The 18,284-nt window shown below is 36.9% G+C and overlaps 2 protein-coding genes across 7 annotated transcripts in view; one reads left to right on the top strand and one right to left on the bottom strand.

The window, feature by feature from the left end:
- The window catches only part of drpr (multiple EGF like domains draper), a 124,107-nt gene extending 123,044 nt beyond the window's left edge, over positions 1 to 1,063 (top strand). For all 4 annotated transcript variants that reach the window (XM_069825732.1, XM_069825729.1, XM_069825730.1 and 1 more), the window contains one exon: positions 1 to 1,063. In XM_069825732.1, coding sequence (XP_069681833.1) covers positions 1 to 119 — 119 coding nt within the window. In that variant the 3' untranslated portion in view covers positions 120 to 1,063.
- The window catches only part of LOC138699678 (uncharacterized), a 26,747-nt gene continuing 9,089 nt past the window's right edge, over positions 627 to 18,284 (bottom strand). For 2 of the 3 annotated variants that reach the window (XM_069825734.1, XM_069825733.1), the window contains exons 2-5: positions 15,118 to 15,458; positions 11,692 to 11,759; positions 9,486 to 9,696; positions 627 to 3,684 (exon numbers count right to left, since the gene is read on the bottom strand). In XM_069825734.1, coding sequence (XP_069681835.1) covers positions 2,995 to 3,684; positions 9,486 to 9,696; positions 11,692 to 11,759; positions 15,118 to 15,426 — 1,278 coding nt within the window. In that variant the 5' untranslated portion in view covers positions 15,427 to 15,458 and the 3' untranslated portion in view covers positions 627 to 2,994. Of the gene's footprint in view, positions 3,685 to 9,485; positions 9,697 to 11,691; positions 11,760 to 15,117; positions 15,459 to 18,284 lie in introns of those variants that run through there. The other variant, XM_069825735.1, reaches the window with a different exon arrangement.

Below are 18,284 nucleotides of genomic sequence, written 5' to 3' on the forward strand. Positions count from 1 at the left end.
ATCTGGAATATGACCACCTGGATTACAGTCGTCCTGGTAGCTCCTGGAAGCCACATTATCAGCGTATGGCCAATGGCTTTGCCCCTCACACAAAAGACCGGGGAGACAACGTAGACTGATTCTTTATTCTAGTTCCTCCAGTGTACAAAGAGAGAGAGAGCTCGAACCACGTGTGGTGCAGCACTGCTGGAGAGCCCATGTGACATTGCAAAAACTTCTCGATATACGAGTATTGCAGAAATTCCTTCTTAATCTGCATCATTAAGCAGGTGCCTTGCACAGCATGGTCATGGCATAGAGTCGCTGTGGACACATCTTGCTTGCGGGCTCCAGTTGCTTCACATAATGTAATGGTAGCAATAAAATATGCACAGACTGACGTAACTAGAGTTTTAGATAATTATTTACAAAAAAAATAATTTTAACCATTGACGTTGTGTTGACTTCCATTTATTTTATGTCCATATTTTAAAGACAGAGTTTTAAAACTATTTCTAAATATAAATATATATACAAATATATTCATACATTCATACTTCCGACGGCATGCATGTGCATGTGCTCAGAAACTGTGATGCCTCAGTCACTTGTGTTCAGATTCGTTGTGAAACATTTTTGTAAAAACATTCCATAAACAGAATTTAAGTGTAAGACTCTAAAAGTTGAGCCTTGGAAGGAATGAGGCCCTTCAGCCACTGAAATCTTATCCTGCTGTTACTTTCCTAAGGACATGTGTTATTTACTCCATAGTGACAGTGCAACTCTAATGCTGAGAGGGATCTATAAAGATTGACTGTTATGAATATATCATTGCAATGACAAAAGGAATGAACTATAACCTGCTAAAATTGATTTTTTCCACCCTGTCAGTCGCATTTTCTCACCCTGCAAGTTCCAATGTTAGAGTCTTATACAGGAAATGTTGCTCAGATTTTTTCTCCTCTCTTCCAGTGGCTCCAACTTGGCCTCATGGAAGCAAGGCAATGCTGGAGCCATCTGACAATAATGATGTATGATGTGAAGAAAAGTTTTATATTTACAATAAAATTGACTGAGAAATCAATTGTGTCTACATAACGAACCTTTATTTTTCCAAAGCTATTCCATTATAGGCCCCAAAAGGGCCTTTGGGTGGTGAGATGTGAAGGTTGCTACCTTACGAGACAGTTGGCGCCCAAGGAAACGCCCAGATATCCATTTCTGTGTGAATCCTAGGGCCATAGTATGCGATACCTTAACAGTGATTCTGTCGCATGTCTTTCCATTTCAGTGTTTGGAATTTCAGGATGACACTGGTAATGAAGAGAAGTTTGAACTGTAAGGAACGTTTCTTTCATTGCTGATAACATGCTTTGCTAGTTTTCACTAGCAAGCAGTTGTCTATCTTCAGTTGCTTTTAGATTAATAGGTACCTATTACTTTTTCATATTTATTTCATATTTATTTATTTATTTTATTGATAGTAAGTTTGAAATGAATACAATGAAAGATAAACTAGCCCACTCCTGAATGAGTAAGACTCGTGCTCAGGAGAGGATTCCAATAGAGACAAAAATAAAATTAAAATTGAGAGTGAATACAGATTAAATAGTGTTTAATATGTTTAAACCCAAACTATAAATCCAATACAATTTTTTTTTTTTACTTTTTTATTAATTTGGAGAGGATTCGTGGTTAAAATAATATTGGAATAAAATTTGTTTAATAATCTGGGACCTTGACTCATGCTATGATAAAAAGCTGCATTGGTTTTACATTTTGGTTCACACAAACGCAGAGAATTCATATTTTTAGTTCTATATTTATGTATATGAAATAAAGAGGAAGCATTGTGGTGCGGCAAAACTTCGATTTCGAGATTTTAGAGGAAAAACTCGTTTTCATTAACTCTGATAAAAAAAAAGTGGTCCTGGACATGCCTTCTGTCTATGTGCAGCAATTCCTCCTGAACTATCCTAGATTCTCCCCCTCCCTTATATTTAGCATGTACAAGTCAATTTATTCAGTAATGGTACACATGATGTGTAAACATTTTCAGGAACAAATATTGTCTCTTTGTTTTAAATCGAAAACAGACACTGGTGATTTATTCCACGTTTTGGGTTGGGTTTGTGATATTTAGATTTTCAATGAATTGGTTCTTATTAATAAGGATTGAGAATGACGTACTGTAATGTAATACAATAATTGATGTGTTGTATTATTAATGATTATTGTCCTTAATTTCTTTATTGAATATATATGTACAGACTCAGAAACAAAATTTGGGCCACCTTAATTTTCCAAGTTCCAGTTATAACATACTGTGCATGTTCAATAAGCATTGAGCATGTGCAGTATGTTATAACTGAGACTTGGAAAATTCAGGCGGCCCAAATTTTGTTTGTATTTACAAGTATTTAAAATGGAATAAGAATTGCCATATTTCATCTGAATGATCCGTTGCTAAGCAACTGATGTCATATGTTGAAATTTCGTAACAAATGTTTCACATTAAAACCCAATCAGCCCAAGGTAATCAGCCCAAACTAGAATTTAACCCATTCCTGAGCGAAACTCTTCATCAGTAAACAAATGCACTTTCTACCTGAGGTATGCCAGTGGCCTAATTGGTGGTAGCGAGACGAGTTCAAGGAATTGCCATGAGATTACTTGACATCTCCATTACAGTTGAGAAAAACATTAGAGAAAAAACCCAACCTATTGATCAGCACTCCCAAGTGCAGCTCTGGATGAGCAGGCAAATGTATTACGTCCTGAGCTATGTTGATGGCAGAGTCTACTTATGCATACCCTAAAATTTGGTACAAATTTCGTTAAAACATCGTGTTCCCTTGTAAGAGTTAGTTTGGAGTGAGAAACATTAATCAACATTAACAAAAAATAAAGTGACATTCTTACTTAAGCAAGTGCTTTATTTTAGAAATCTAAAGTAATTCAGAAAAGGCCTTCTTTTACATTGTAACTACCTGACTATCTCATAAACTTAAACTGCTAGATGTAGTTGTTATCAACTGCAAATTTGATATTGTCAGCCAGACGTAGTCTCCCCTTCTTGCTTTTGATGGGATGTACGTGCCAAATCTGTTCGATGGGGATAGCCTTATCACCCTCAATGAGGTCTAGGTTTGGGGTCTCCTCCTCATCCATCACGGAGAATGGCACAGACTCCAGAGAAAAGCCAACCCCAAATGCAATATATGTGTCAATCTCTTTCTGGAAGGCATCATATGGAAAGACATCAGCAGGGGCGGATCCCAGGTCCTGCAGCAGCTCGGCTAGGCTCTGGTAGTAAGTGCGTAGGAGGTGCTGGTAGTGTGTGGTCCGCAATTCCTGTGTGGTGCACGAGAACAGAAAGAAGGCCAGGTCGAGCACTGGGGAGGCATAGCGTGCCAGTTGGAAGTCAATCATGTATGTGCCCACTGGAGCACTACGGCTGTCACCCTCATAGCGGAACATGAAGTTGGGAGCCCATGTGTCACCATGACCAATGACTGCATGTGGTTCCTTGGGGAGGGCCATCTCCACCAGACGATCATATAATGTGTCATCTGCAAACTTCTTGAGCTTCTCCTCATAAATGCTGTTTGGATACTCTTTTGATACTGCATCCATAGCCACATTGCAGAAGCGCTTCATTTGACCTGAATACCAGCCCTTAAGCTCGTGTGAGAAGTACGTTTCCTAAAGAAAATATAAACAAAAGACAATTAAGTCGTCAGATTTCAAGAGCATCAATTTCTGCTATATCAGACTGACAGAAGTAGGTCAAGTTTTCATAGTAGACTACTGCTGTATTTAAGAAAAAACCAACATTGTTTTATAATTTAAAGAAAAACAGGCCAGATAACAGTCCTCTACTGTAAATCAAATGAGAGTACATCAAGCTACAAATCCATCGAATCTGGGTTCAGTTCCTGATAAGGAAGAGTAAAATTGTCTCCCTCCAAGACAGATGGCACATATATCCTTTCTATTATGTTCGTCATGTGTTTATTAAGCAATGGCTTTGCACCATGCTAACACGTGATAAGTAGTCCCTCTGCTAGTGAATATCTAGTATGAAATCAGAACTTTCATAAGAATGATGCAGACTGGGTCAAAATGTCAGATTTGTGAAAATGTGAGGAAATATGACGATGACAGTGATAATGGTAGCGGTGGTGATGATGATGATGATGATGATGATGATGATGATGATGATGATGATGATGATGATGATAATAGCAAAATCCGTTATAGTGGTCGAGTGGCTAAAGTGCTGGACTTATAATCCTGTGGTCCCGAGTTCAATCCCCAGATACTCCTAATTTAGAACTTGTGCTGAGCAAGCCAGGTAACACAGGGTTTTCTCCAGGAGCTCCGGTTCCCCTGCAGCATTCCAACAAATCTCAATCATCTCATCTCATTGCGGATATAGGGTAGACCAGCCTCCTATGTTGCATCCCCTGGACAAGAGGTTTAGGGGTTTTTACCACCGGAAATTTTGCCACAGGTATAGATTAACACATTGTTTTAGTCATAGTATGTATGGTCACACTGTGTGTTTTTGGTCATGTTGGGCAAGTAGTCACATTTAAAATGGTCACAATGGTGGTTTTCGTCACGGGAAAATTCAACACAGGCATAGATGATCCAGACATCGGATTCTAGGGCAAATGCCTATTTTGTTTCTTTAGGAGAAAAGTAAAAATAATTATTAATATTTGTGTTTCATGGAAATTGAAGGGTATTCAAAGAGTTTTATAGTGCCCTAAAATGCCCTAAAACGGTTATTAGAGCCTAATTTGTTAATATTCGCCTAAAAATGCCTAACTCACTGTAAAGTTTCGCATTTTACTCTTACTTTTTATAATTTATACATGCATTCACTGCGAAATTTAAGGCATTTAAAAAGTGGAAAGTTTGCTTCATACCGGCCATGAAACCATTGATAAAGGGAACAAAATGTTTTGAATCTCACGACACTCGCAATAGATTTCACCGAATTTAATATGTTTGGAGGCATAAATGCCGACAAAGAACCAACCTTAGTTTTGAAGCAGGCAACAATCACAACATGTGCTGCTACCGATTCAGAGATATACTATACTATAAAAATGACTGTTTTCGGTCTGAAACCGATTAGCTGTACTGCCCTTCAGAGTGTCATAAAATCACAATTTTTGGAGAAAGAGTGTTTTTGAAATATTTATGAAAAGTCGTAAAACTGCGAATTAGTAGGGTAAACCGTTACAAAATATTTAAAAGAATGGCCCTCCTAGTATTAACACTACCAGGAAATGCAACAATAAGTGGAACTTTGTATTTTTGTCCAATTAAATCTCAATAACAACGGTTCATTTGAATGCTCGTTAACAGTTGCTCTTTCCCTCACCTTATTTGTGTTGAGAAGTTTTGAGTGGTAGGACGTTTTCCTGTGAAGTTTAACGCGATAGTGCCAAAAAATATAAGTGCAAAATCTACATTGATCCGGCAATGGCTAACAGAATATTCAGAATTCACTTATGATGGAAAAATAATATTCTGCAAGATTTGTAGCAAACAGGTATGTAACAATAGTTGAAATATATAAATTCTATTAATTTTAATGAGTAGGCCTCTAATATTTATACATTGACTGAGCTATCCTGAGGTATAATTCTTTTTAAGACCACTACACTTTAACCTTTTAAATTCCGATAGTTAAAGTATTTGCAGGTCATTAAAATTTTGATTGTTCGAACCCACTAACTTTGTGATAGAAATACGGCAATACAACAATTAGGATTTTATTTTAATTCAGTTTACTTTACATTTTTAGATTTCGCAAGAAAAGAAGTGCCACCTAAAGCAGCATGTGCAAGGAGCGGCTCATAAGGCTAAAGCTCAGCAGAAAAATCAACTGCAACAAACTTTACTAACACAGCCTACTTCATCCAATCTCAGCAGCAATTTCTATGCTGATTTAACCAGAGCGTTTGTTGCTGCTAACATTCCCTGGAATGCAATTGAAAATCCGGTTTTAAGACAGTTTTTACAAAAATACTGCAAACAAAATATCCCATCTGAGTCGACTTAGACAGAATATACAATGAAACTTTAGCTTCCATTCGGGAGGATATAGGTGATTCTTACATATGGGTCTCTGTGGATGAAACCTCAGATCCTATGAATAGGTATATAGCAAATATGGTAGTAGGAAAACTTAGTCCTGATGGACCTTCGATTCCACACCTCGTATGTGTTAAGGAACTTTCGAAAGTGAATAGCCAAGCCATTGCTTATTTTGTAAATAAAGGCCTACAGTCTTTATATTCAGGTAATATAGACGATTCTAAAGTTCTGTTGTTTTGTATTGATGCTGCCTCATACATGGTTGCTGCAGCTCCACTTCTTAAAACATTTTATCCTAACCTCACGCATGTAACCTGTCTAGCACATGGCCTTCACAGGGTTTCTGAAACAATCCGGAATGAATTTCCTCTTGTCAATTCGTTTATTTCTAACACAAAAAAATGTTTTTGTAAAGCCCCATCCAGGATTTCAATATTCAGAGAGAACTTTCCAGATATCCCACTCCCACCTCAGCCGGTTGTTACACGATGGGGAACCTGGATTCAGTCAGTGGTGTATTATTCTAAGTATTTTAAAGAAGTGGTCACAGTTATTGATAAATTACCTGAAACTGATAGTGCAGCGTGTGTGAAAGCAGTGAAAGATTGTCTGAATGACTCACGAGTGAAAAACGATATTGCCTACATAACATCAAACTTTTCTTTCATACCTGCAAGCTTTGAACAATTAGAACGTGAAAAACAATCTCTTTGTAGCCAAATAGCAATAGTAAAGGAAGCTCAAGTGAACATACATTCTGCTTTGGGCGAAACTGGGAAAAAAGTTAAAAATAAGTGGGACAACGTATTAAATAAGAATGTAGGATTTTCATTGTTGGAAAAAGTATCAAGAGTGATATCGGGGGAAAGTGTAAATGTTCCAGTAAGTATTGATGTTTCTATTGTACCTAATTTAAAATTTACGCCTCTCACATCAGTTTCGGTTGAAAGAAGTTTTTCTGCTTTCAAAATGATTCTCAGTGACAAAAGGCAAAGGTTAACTGTGGAGAATTTAGAAAAAATTCTGGTGGTGTACTGTGCAGATAATTATAATAAAGTCTGAGCATGGAACTGAATTTCAATAACTTAAAATGAGTAATCTTGATATCAATAATCATTATTTCATTAGTTTCAATATATTAAATTTGTGCAGCTCTGTTTATAAATATAATATAGTATTCTTTTTTAATGTTTAAACATACTTTTTTGTGCGTATTTTAGTGTATAACTAAAAATTTCAGTGAAAGAAATAAGTATGATACCTTGATGTGCCTAAAATGCCTTTTTTCATTAAAATAGAGCCTAATTTTACAAATTTTGAGCTTATTTTAGGCGCCTAAAACTGCAATTTTTAGTGCCTAAAAATCCGATGTCTAATTGATCACAGATAAATATTTATATTCTTCCAGAGTGAGTTGTATAATTTTACAACTAAAAATTTCCAGCAATATTGTGCCCAATCACTTGTAGATAGCCGAGAATATCGTCACTATTCTTATAATTCTCATAGCATTCCACAATCTTAGAAATCCTGGCATCTGTATTTAGATACTTTCTTTTCTTCTTGGTGGGTGAGAAGCCAGACTTCAGAATCTTTCAATGTCTCGATCAGTTACCACTACCTCATCCTGTAGCTATTGAAGAACATGAAAAAATGAAGGATGTGGTTTTTCATCACGGTATTAATTCTCCTATGCCATACTTCGCACGTATTAGTTGTTCTCGGTAAATTGTGAAGAGTATGTTGATCAGTTTCAGATATTTGGAGGGAAAACTGATTGTTGGTGTTCTTTACTGTGTCTAGATCTCTGATATACTTAGGCTAGTTATGTTCAACATGGTTAAGGATTGCAGACAATAAATCATCTACATTTTCTATCAGCAGATCGAAAGATATCCCTCTACATAGTGGAAGCAATCGGCTCTCTTGATGTACTTGCTGCTTCTTTCAGTACGTTCTTTGGCTTGTATTCTGCCCCAATCTGGAACATGGTTTCAGTGCTCAGCTGGTTCCTTGGTAACTGTCTGACGGTCATGGGAAATGCTGATACAAACAGAACATTCTGTAAAGAAATCACACCGCCATACAATACCATTTCATTGATTGTGGTGCTTCGTATACATGTAATCTCTGTAAATTAATTTTTTGCACCCGCATCCTGTTCTTGTGAATCTCAATTCTTCACCCGTAATTTAAATGTAGAATTCGATATCACTCACAATTTAAATGTCACTCACAATATCACTAACAATTTTAAATGTTTCCGAGACGCAATGAACTATAACTGCTATATGTAAACAGTAAACAATGAAGTACGTAACAAAGCTGCTTAAAGAAATTCTACATAAAGTGAGTAGCAGTGCCTCTTGACCCCACTAGAAGTGTTTAATTTGTAGTAAACAGTAACAGTGAAGTACTAAGTATCGAAAAAAATGTAATGTGTAACGATGAGGTTTGTGTCGAAAATGTAATGTGTGACGAAAATTCCGCATGTCAAAAAATTTATGACGAAAATGCTGGATCCCTGGACAATGACGTCAGTAAATTGGTCTACACAACTGGCTTCATATGGGTGAATGATGACCAATCAAATACCCGCTATTAGTAAAAAATAAAATAATAACAATAAATAATAATATAGCATATGTGCATAGAAAATGATGGTGTTATGTTACGGTACTGTTTTTAAATTACAATTATTTGTGATTATTTTCATTTGCAGAGCTCACTGATGTTCGATTTAGGTAAATATAAATGAAATCCTAGCATTATCACAAAAGTTCCAAATACTTCTACAATATCATCCGGTATGGAATCCTAGAGCACATAAAAAGTAAACATACTGACATACATAGAAGCTTACTTCCATGTCAAATATCATCTAAATCTAAATCTATTGTAGTGGATGAGAGCTAAATGAAAGCAATTTACGAAAGGCTCTAATGATGCAACCAATTATAAGAAAGAGATGTATGCTGACAATGGAACTTACAATCTTACATGCTGGTGCTGCAAACAACTTTGAATATCTTATTCGTGAAGCTCTGTGATTGGAGAGAATCATGTACAAAAAAAAAAAAAAGGGAGGAGGTAGCGTCTATTTCGGAAAAAAAGACTGTTTCTAAAGCCTCCAGATAAGATCAATTGAAGTCTTTCTAAACTCTATTAATCTGACAGTCTAATTTATTTCTGAGCTGGCATCTGTGAGGAGGAATTCATTGCCCGAAATTATATGATGATAGCAAAAATGTGCCTAGAACCTCTCATTCAAGTACAGGATTGTTTTCGACATGATAACTCCGGTTTCACTTCTCTTTCAAAGGAAGCAGTCTTAGGGGTTTATATTGCCTTTAAAAATTCATCACCTTCAGCTGGAATTAAACTATCACCTCTAGACTAGCAGACAGCATGCTGAAGCCCTGTGGATCCTGGTGCTTCATGGCCAATGACAAAGCATGGAATCTGCCGAGTACCTGCAGCACAGCCACACAGTGGTCCAAGTTCTGCCCTTCTTTCCTGTCTCCTGACACGTACCCAGAAATTGACACGTCCTCCATCACTACGAAGTCGTTTTCACCATCTGCCAGAGCATACAGACAGCTGGAACAATGCACAAACGTGTCTGTAGTCTGATTCATGAAACTATAGGGGAACAACTTAGAAAATTCTGTTGGTCTACGCATGCGTCAATCTTAAAGAATGACACAATATACTATTTACCTCCTCCTTCCTAATTGTCAGCCAATAACGGAAGAAGGCATTACTTACGTAGACTTTAAATGAAGTAGAATATTTTCGCATTTTTTATACTTAATAACTCGAAAAGTGGTAGTCAGATTCTAACAAGGAAAAAAAGCATGTTGAAGAGTATTATTTGCAGATTTTTAAGATGTTTGAGTCACCGCAATATAACAAATGTAAGACTTCTTAATTGAGGTTCGTTTGGGGAAAATATGTTTTTGGAGTAGAAAAGCTATCAGCAAAGAAGAGATAAGTGGGTAGTTGCAGTGTATGAAATCGTCTAAATAGATTCTACTTTATGTTGAAAAAAAAAACCCATGTTAATAGAATCTTTTGCTAATATATGTTCCAGTAACTAATATTGGTTTGTTCCTTTGCTTCCAGCATCTGTTGTTGGAGAAAAGTAATATTTCACTTTAATTTATGCCATTAAATAATCTACAAACGCAAGAGCTACAACTGCTACCTTCGTAAGTCCTAACGTTATTTCATTAGTTGTTTTAGAATTAGAAATATTATTCTATTTACTTTGGTTGTACACTCTCAAATTTCGAAAGAATAGTAGGCCTAATGCTTAAATTTAATGTGTGAAATGTTAGAGCCGATACGGTTGTCTAGTGGCTAGAATGCTGGACTTACAACCCTGTGGACCCAGGTTTGACCCTCATGTGCTCCCAATTTATAACTTGTGTTGGGTAACACAAGGACTTTCTCCTGGAGCTCCGGTTTCCCTGTGACATCCCAATAAATTTCATCTCATCTCATGGATGTAGCTTAGACCAGCCAACTATGGCACATCCTGGACAATGACTCTGCTGGTAAATTGGTCTACACAACTGCTTCTTATGGATGAAAGACGAACAGTCAAGTACCAGCCTTTAGTTAAAATAATGTTAAGAACCAATAATTTCGTTCTAAATATAGCTATCTTTTGGTTTAAAAAACTGCACTGTTTTGAAATGCCAAATGCTTTCTGCTGTCTAATTTAATGGTTAACATCGCCTGTTCTCTTGTTGGAATGATCAATATCACATTTGTAGTATATACGATAAACATAAGTCACCTTGTCACTTTTCTTTAAAATGGGATTTCTTCCAACCACTCGTTTTTTACAATTTTTTTTTTCATATTATTAATTTTTTGTGTAAATATAAGTTTTCTAAAATTCATATTTCTCCGACATGCAATAAGAAAACTTCAGCACTATCAAATACTCACTTTACTCAACAAAAGTAAATTCTGACTACACATGCCACTGAACGTATTTTCATCATCATCATCATCATCATCATCATCATCATCATCATCATCATCATCGTCGTCGTCATCGTCATTATTATTATTATCATCATCATCATCATCATCATCGTCGTCGTCGTCATTATTATTATTATTATTATCATCATCATCATCATCATCATCATCATCATCATCATCCGAATATTCTTTCTCTGCCATTCCGCGAAAATTCTCTATAATGACTGGTGCACAAAGTCCATTGATGATATGTCCATTGTTGTCAGGCTAAAACAAATAGAGCAGTTTTTCCTATGGAAAGGAAGAGAGGATTGGCATGTTCTTTTTTTATTACTTTTACATAAGCATAAGAATAAAGTGACGTTTTAAAACAGCATTGCAGTGAGGTTTTAGCCCAGCGGTGCATCTACATTATATATCGGTAGTTGTCAATTTATAATTTGGTTTGATGACAGCAAAGAATATTAAGCAGTGAGCATTCCCATGCAGATTTTGATGCTGATTGAAGAGAAATATAAGCAAAAAAAAAAGCTGGCAATTTAACTCATACTATGCTATCATAGCATATTATATTATTCTTCAAGTCTCATCTCTTACCGAGGAATTTCCTGGAATGATTTTTTCGGTTTCTTCTTTTCTTGAAACTCCATTAATTTTCGGAGAACCTGAAACATACAACACTCTTTGTGCTCCTTTATGCAAGACAAAAGGGCCCATCTACGTCTGAGTCAGCTGATGACTTATCGCCAATCAGGCAGGAGTTCAATTACCAGCAGATAATTACTGGCAATTTTTTATTTTATGTCTCTTAAGAATATTCATACACAATGAAATAATGTTATTGCAAAATTATAGAAATGATGGCGTGAAAATGGCAGGGAAAACTCAAGTTACAGGAGAAAATCCATTTATCCATTCTACAGCCTCTTTATTCATCATATATCTTAAGTAACATGATTCTGAGCCACCAGCTTGGTCTAGGGGGTTAGTGAGCGGGACTCTCGCTCTTCGAGGCTATGCTTAAGAGTGAGTTCGAATCCTGCTTGGGTCGATTAGAGTAGTTGAGTTATTTCGAGATTTTCTGAATTTTTTAAGTAAATTTTAAGTAATCTCATGGCAAATCTTTGGATTCGCTATTACCAATTCCACAGAAGCTAGATAATCTAGCAATTAATACTAATACAGCTTTGTTTAATAACCAATAAAAGAAACACGATTTTTGCATGCTCGTAGGGGCTTCGATTTCACATTGCAAAGAAGAGTGTAGAGAAAGTTGCATCATTGGACCTGCAGGTGTCGTTAATTGTGAAACGTTATTCTTCTTCTGAAAGAAAATGATTTTTTTCAGTGTTCTTATCTCTGGTCTTCGTAACTAACCTATCTTAGAAATTATGATCCTGGTAAATACATGAATAATAAAAAATATATAAATTTGGACGATTTTAGGACTGTGTATTGTACTAAGGACTTGGTAGTATTCCTAATGAGATGAAAAAGATGAACCTAGAGATGAAGCTTAGTTTTGTGCTTTATTTATTTTCCTTATGATTTTATACTTTTTCATAGTAAGTGTTTGTGGTTCTTGTGGAATTTGTAGAGAAACCAACATAAGCTAATCATATGACGCGACTCCTGCTCTCATCTTACGCCATTGGATAGCACTGATATCAATGGTTGATGACAGACCTTACTTGAATACATAAACAGAACAAAAATTCATAAAAATCCGAATAGATAGGGAGGAAAACATTTCATTTACGCAAATACAATTATTACTCAAGTAAGAATTTCCAAAACTTCTTCTCTAATATCTATGGTGCGCGGTAAAAAGGTCATAAGTCAGAAAAGGGTGGTTTTGAATTATGACCTCCATGTGAATACAAAAAATGTGCTTCTTCAGATGATATAAAGGGCATATATTTATCCACTTTTATAATGCTGTAGAATTTTTGTTTTGCAGCTCATCATAATGATATTGGACCTGACGTCAAAGTTTGTTTTGCTCTACTTACAACTTGCAGTTCATGACTTATGCTCTTTCTACCGCGCACCATAGTTTATTATTAGTAAATACTAGATATAAACAAAATACATCTGATAATTTCAGTGTAAAAGTTAGTATTTCTAAGAGATGAATAAATTGTTGTTTTGTCAACTGTCCGAAGACAGATCTGAACTCATAAGTGATACCAAGAAGGCACCACTTATGAGGCAACTAGGCCAGGCGATAATGGGGTAGGGTGGCCAATTCCTTTCCTCCAGTTATGTATTATTATTATTATTATTATTATTATTATTATTATTATTATTATTCGATCTGGGACGAATGTCTGATGCAGTATGCTGCAGCCTCATAGAAATGCGTGTAATCACCATCACATTGAACAGTTCGAGACAAAACCGTCGAAGTAGAAGTTCCTACGATATTCATGACTTGTGTTATTTGTATTGATATAGATTTGTCATAACATGAAATCATGAAAAAGGAATACAGTACCTATTAACTGCATACGTACTAGGTTGTACATGAATAACTGGCTCACCTCTTCTCACTTGCTCTGAGATTAATGTTCCCATAAATTAATTAATGTCATATAATGAAAGTGAAAATGATGTGATGGAATGGCTCTGTGTAGGAGGAAAAATAGTTTCAGTACAGGAGAAAGAACAGTTTCAGACCAGGTGAGTGCAAATGTCTGGCAAGATATGGCAGACATTGAACAGTTCGAGACAAAACCGTCCTATCTGAGACAATGTCCAATGCAATATACTGTTGGCCTTACAAGGAAATAATTTACATAAATTGAAATTTACAGTAAATTAAATGACTTATAATTTGAGACCAAGATTTGCAGTAAAGTGAAAAATATAAAGATAAAAATAAAATAATTACATAATTCAAGTGTAGGTAATTTGAATCGAAGTAGAAGTTCCTACGATATTTATGACTTGTGTTATTTGTATTGATATAGATTTGTCATAACATGAAATCATGAAAAAGGAATACAGTATCTATTAACTGCATACGTACTGGGTTGTACATGAATAACTGGCTCACCTCTTCTCACTTGCTCTGAGATTAATGTTCCCATAAATTAATTAATGTGATATAATGAAAGTGAAAATGATGTGATGGAATGGCTCTGTATAGGAGGAAAAATAGTTTCAGTATAGGAGAAAGAATAGTTTCAGACCAGGTGAGTGCAAATGTCTGGCAAGATAAGGCAGACTGGTTATTCATGCCCAACTTTGCATTTTGCCCATGCAATTATACTTTCTTCTATGTTAAGGAAGTGAAAATTTGTATTGATTTGCCACAGCTTCTAATAAGGAAGTAAACGATGATGTAACACATATATTTATTTATAATAGGTACTCTAATCATATCATAGTAGATAAATGAGAAATGGAGTTGGGATTTAATTAATTTGCCGATTTATCTTAACAACATAGAAAAAAAAAAGATAATCAACAGTTCTGATTAGATTAAAAACTCTTACAGATTTTTTGTATGATAATTAGGAGAAGTCTCAAACTATGAGAATTCATCCACATTTAATAGTCTGTACATATAGAAGTTGTACAGTACTTCACGAAGATAGTGCACTAATAAATTTCAGTCGTCACCATAATTTTACCAGATAAATTAGAAGGATGCGTTTCTGGAAATTACAATTAGAAAGCTAACAGTATTAGTACAGTGTACAGCCACAACCAGTACATTTGCTTATCCTATGTGCCCAGTTTCACGAAATATTTATTTTTATAATGACATAATTCTCAAAATCATCACTGTACAAGTAGCTAACATTTAATACAAATATTCTTAAAGGATACAATTCAATGTAGTGATTCTTATTTCTCCACTAAAAAATGAGTAGTCAATTTTATATATATATATATATATATATATATATATATATATATATATATATGTAAAATTTACATAGTCCTGGGAAATTATACAAATGAAATACAGAGCTCACCCCATAACTGTAGGGGAAGGTCATAACAATATGGTACCTTGTTGTAGAAGACCACTTCATTCCGGAAGAATTGCGTCGACCGAAACGTCTTTCTTCTTCCTATGTTGGCTGGCAGGCCCTTCACAATTAATGCCAGAGTGTGTGGAGTATTATTAATCTTGCCCTCCACTCGAATTCTACTGAGGGTGCTGAGAAAACTGTCCCCCCCACGTATCGAGCTTCCTGTCACTTCATAATCCACTAATTCAATGCTGTCTGATCCCGATGCTCTCTTCAGAATACACTTCAGAGTGTCTTCTGTGAATTTCTGTGAAATTTGTAGGAGAGCTTCTCTATTCTCACACATGTTGTACAACTCTTCTCTGCTTATGTGGAACACTGAGAAAAAATACCACATATTTAATATTTACTATCTAGACAAGCATGATAAGATAAGTAAGAGTTTAACATGTGTGTCTAATTAAATCAGTTACAGCACTAGCAGCTATCTCTTTGTTGAAAAAAAATATAGTATATAAAATATATATCTGCTGGCTTTTTTCCCCAAAAAATTTTATAATATTACGCATATTACCATATATTATATTATTAACTCCCTATTGAAGGATGCACTGGAAGGAATGGTGAATGGGAGAAAAGTTCGAGGCAGAAGAAAATATCAGATGATAGACAACATTAAGATATAGGGATCATACGCAGAGACTAAGAGAAAGGCAGAAAACTATGAATGAATAAATCAATGAATATCATATCATATCATATCGATGGTGTTTAGATAAAAGGGCTTAACCCTAATTTTTTTTAATGTGACTTTTTTGCTGTTAATTAGTTAAAATTTGAAATAACTACTGAAGCTTTCCTGGCGACGTGATAATTCGAAATTTTCTCGGGCTTCCAGCCAGGTCATAAGTTGGTGATCCACCGACATTTCGAGGATGTTCATCTTCCTCATCTTCAGGGTTAAGTGATATCTGTGGGTGAGATTGATCAATTGATCACAGAACGGGGCGAGGAGGATTTGGCTGGTGTTTGCCGTTAGGATGGCAAGACGCCGTCATCTGTTGTTCGATGACAAAGCAGGTGAAGGCCGTCGGAAGAAGCACCGTGAAATCTAATCTGCAATTTGAGAGGTCCCTGTCCTTTCAATTTGCGACTTATTGAGTGACCTCGTATATTTAATAGACTATTAATATTATCTGAACTAGGGCATACATCATTTATAATAAGGGTGGAATATATATGGGGAAGGGCATATAGGTCCGTGGCCCATTTCTTATAGGGCTCATCCCGACATTTGTCTTACGCCTGAGGAAAACCACGGAATACCTTAGGCGAGATGAGTTGTCTCATGTATAGGAGACTAGCCAATTTGGCTATTATGTAGGAGGTGATTGTTATCATGAGCCTTGTTGATCGTCTCAATTTTGAGACAAGCCATTTGGCTATATGATGGCTCAATTACGAAGAGGGGGGACAGATGTAATTAGTTAATTAATTTAAGTAATTAGGAAGATTAATGGGGATATGAGTGCAGGTCCGTGGCCCATTTCTTTTAGGGCTCATCCCGACATTTGCCTTAGCGCCTTAGGAAAACCACGGAAAAACCTTAGGCAGGATGAGTTGTCTCAATATCAGAGACTAGCCAGTTGGCTCTTAGGTTGAATGTCTCTATGAATCGATGGATATATACTAGCCAATTGGCTCTATTAGATTTCCATCGATCAACAAAAGTAGATAATGTTAGGGAGGGATTTTGTTTAGCCCAGTTAAGACAAGGTCATTTTACAGCGGTTGCACTATCCAAGGAGTCTCATGGAGTTGAGTCGTGGCTACCAAAACCTGGGAGTAACGCCAGCCTCCCTGTCCTCCTGTCTCAATAGTATAGCTAATGGACCTGTCTGGTGTCTACGCCGTAACCTAGGATCATACTGGCTGAGGCCAGATATGAGCGGGTTGGGGTTAGCACGAGCTTCCGCATACAGATTCCTAGCCAGTCGAGCAATGAACTCGTCTATGGTTGGCAACTCTAGTTCATCATGGAACTTTCTTCTCGAGGCGACTCGGGGGAGATGGGTAATGAGTCGAATCACCTGGTTTTGGACAACTTGGAGTTTACGGAGATGGGACACTGCCGCAAACCCCCATGCGGGTGCGGCATAGGTAATGACAGAGCGAATGAGGGCCTTATACATGGTAAGTCCTACCCTCAGGTGTCAGGAGTTAAGGCCGCCAGAATGGGATAGTGTCTAACTATCAGCCCGTTGGCCTTACGAAGAAGGGATTGGATGTGATCTCGGAAGTTGAGATGAGAGTCCATAATGATCCCTAAATATTTAATTTGGTTCATCCACGGCATTTCTCGTCCGAAAAGTGTGGGTGGTGGTGGTATGTCTTCGAGCCTCGCTCTTAGTGAAAAGAGTATGGCCTGACATTTCTCTACATTGACCTTGATTCTCCAGTCGTGGAACCAAGGCTGGAGGTGATCTAAGATCGACTGCAATCTACGGGACGCTAATCTATAGGTTTTGCCCATCGCCAAGAGGGCAGTGTCGTCTGCATAGATATACAGATGACTACTTCTGCCGTGGATATAGCGAAACGGGAGGTGATTAATGAATATATTGAAAAGTATGGGCCCGATAATGGAACCCTGTGGGACTCCTGCGTGAATTTCACGGGGGGTGGAGAAACTAGTGCCTACATGGGTTTTGAATGTACGGCCTCGGAGGTAGTTAGAAATGAGGCGTATCATTCCATCTGGGACTCCCATGCCCAGTAACTTAACGAGGAGTCCCTCATGCCAAACCTTGTCGAATGCTCGCTCGATGTCCAGGTAAGCTGCAGCTACTACACGCTTCGTGCTCATAGCCCAGGTAATGTCCTCCGTCATGCGGAGTGCCTGGAGTGTAGTGGAACGACCAGGGTGAAAACCGAATTGCTCGTTCCTGATTTGGGGCAATACTACTTCAGTGAGGCGTCTATGTATGACCCGCTCCGCCAGTTTGCTGAGACAACTGAGGAGACTAATAGGCCTATAGTTGCTTGGATTCGTCTTATCCTTTCCGGGCTTTGGAAAGAGAACTACGTGAGCTTCTTTCCAGGGAATGGGATAGTGACCGGAAGCCAAGATGTTATTAATTATCTCTGCTATGCGCTTCATAGCTGACCTTGGGAGATGCTGCAATATAATTCCTTGGATACCGT

The sequence above is a fragment of the Periplaneta americana genome, chromosome 5 (genome assembly GCF_040183065.1).
Source record: "Periplaneta americana isolate PAMFEO1 chromosome 5, P.americana_PAMFEO1_priV1, whole genome shotgun sequence".
Classification (NCBI taxonomy): Eukaryota; Metazoa; Arthropoda; class Insecta; order Blattodea; family Blattidae; genus Periplaneta; species Periplaneta americana.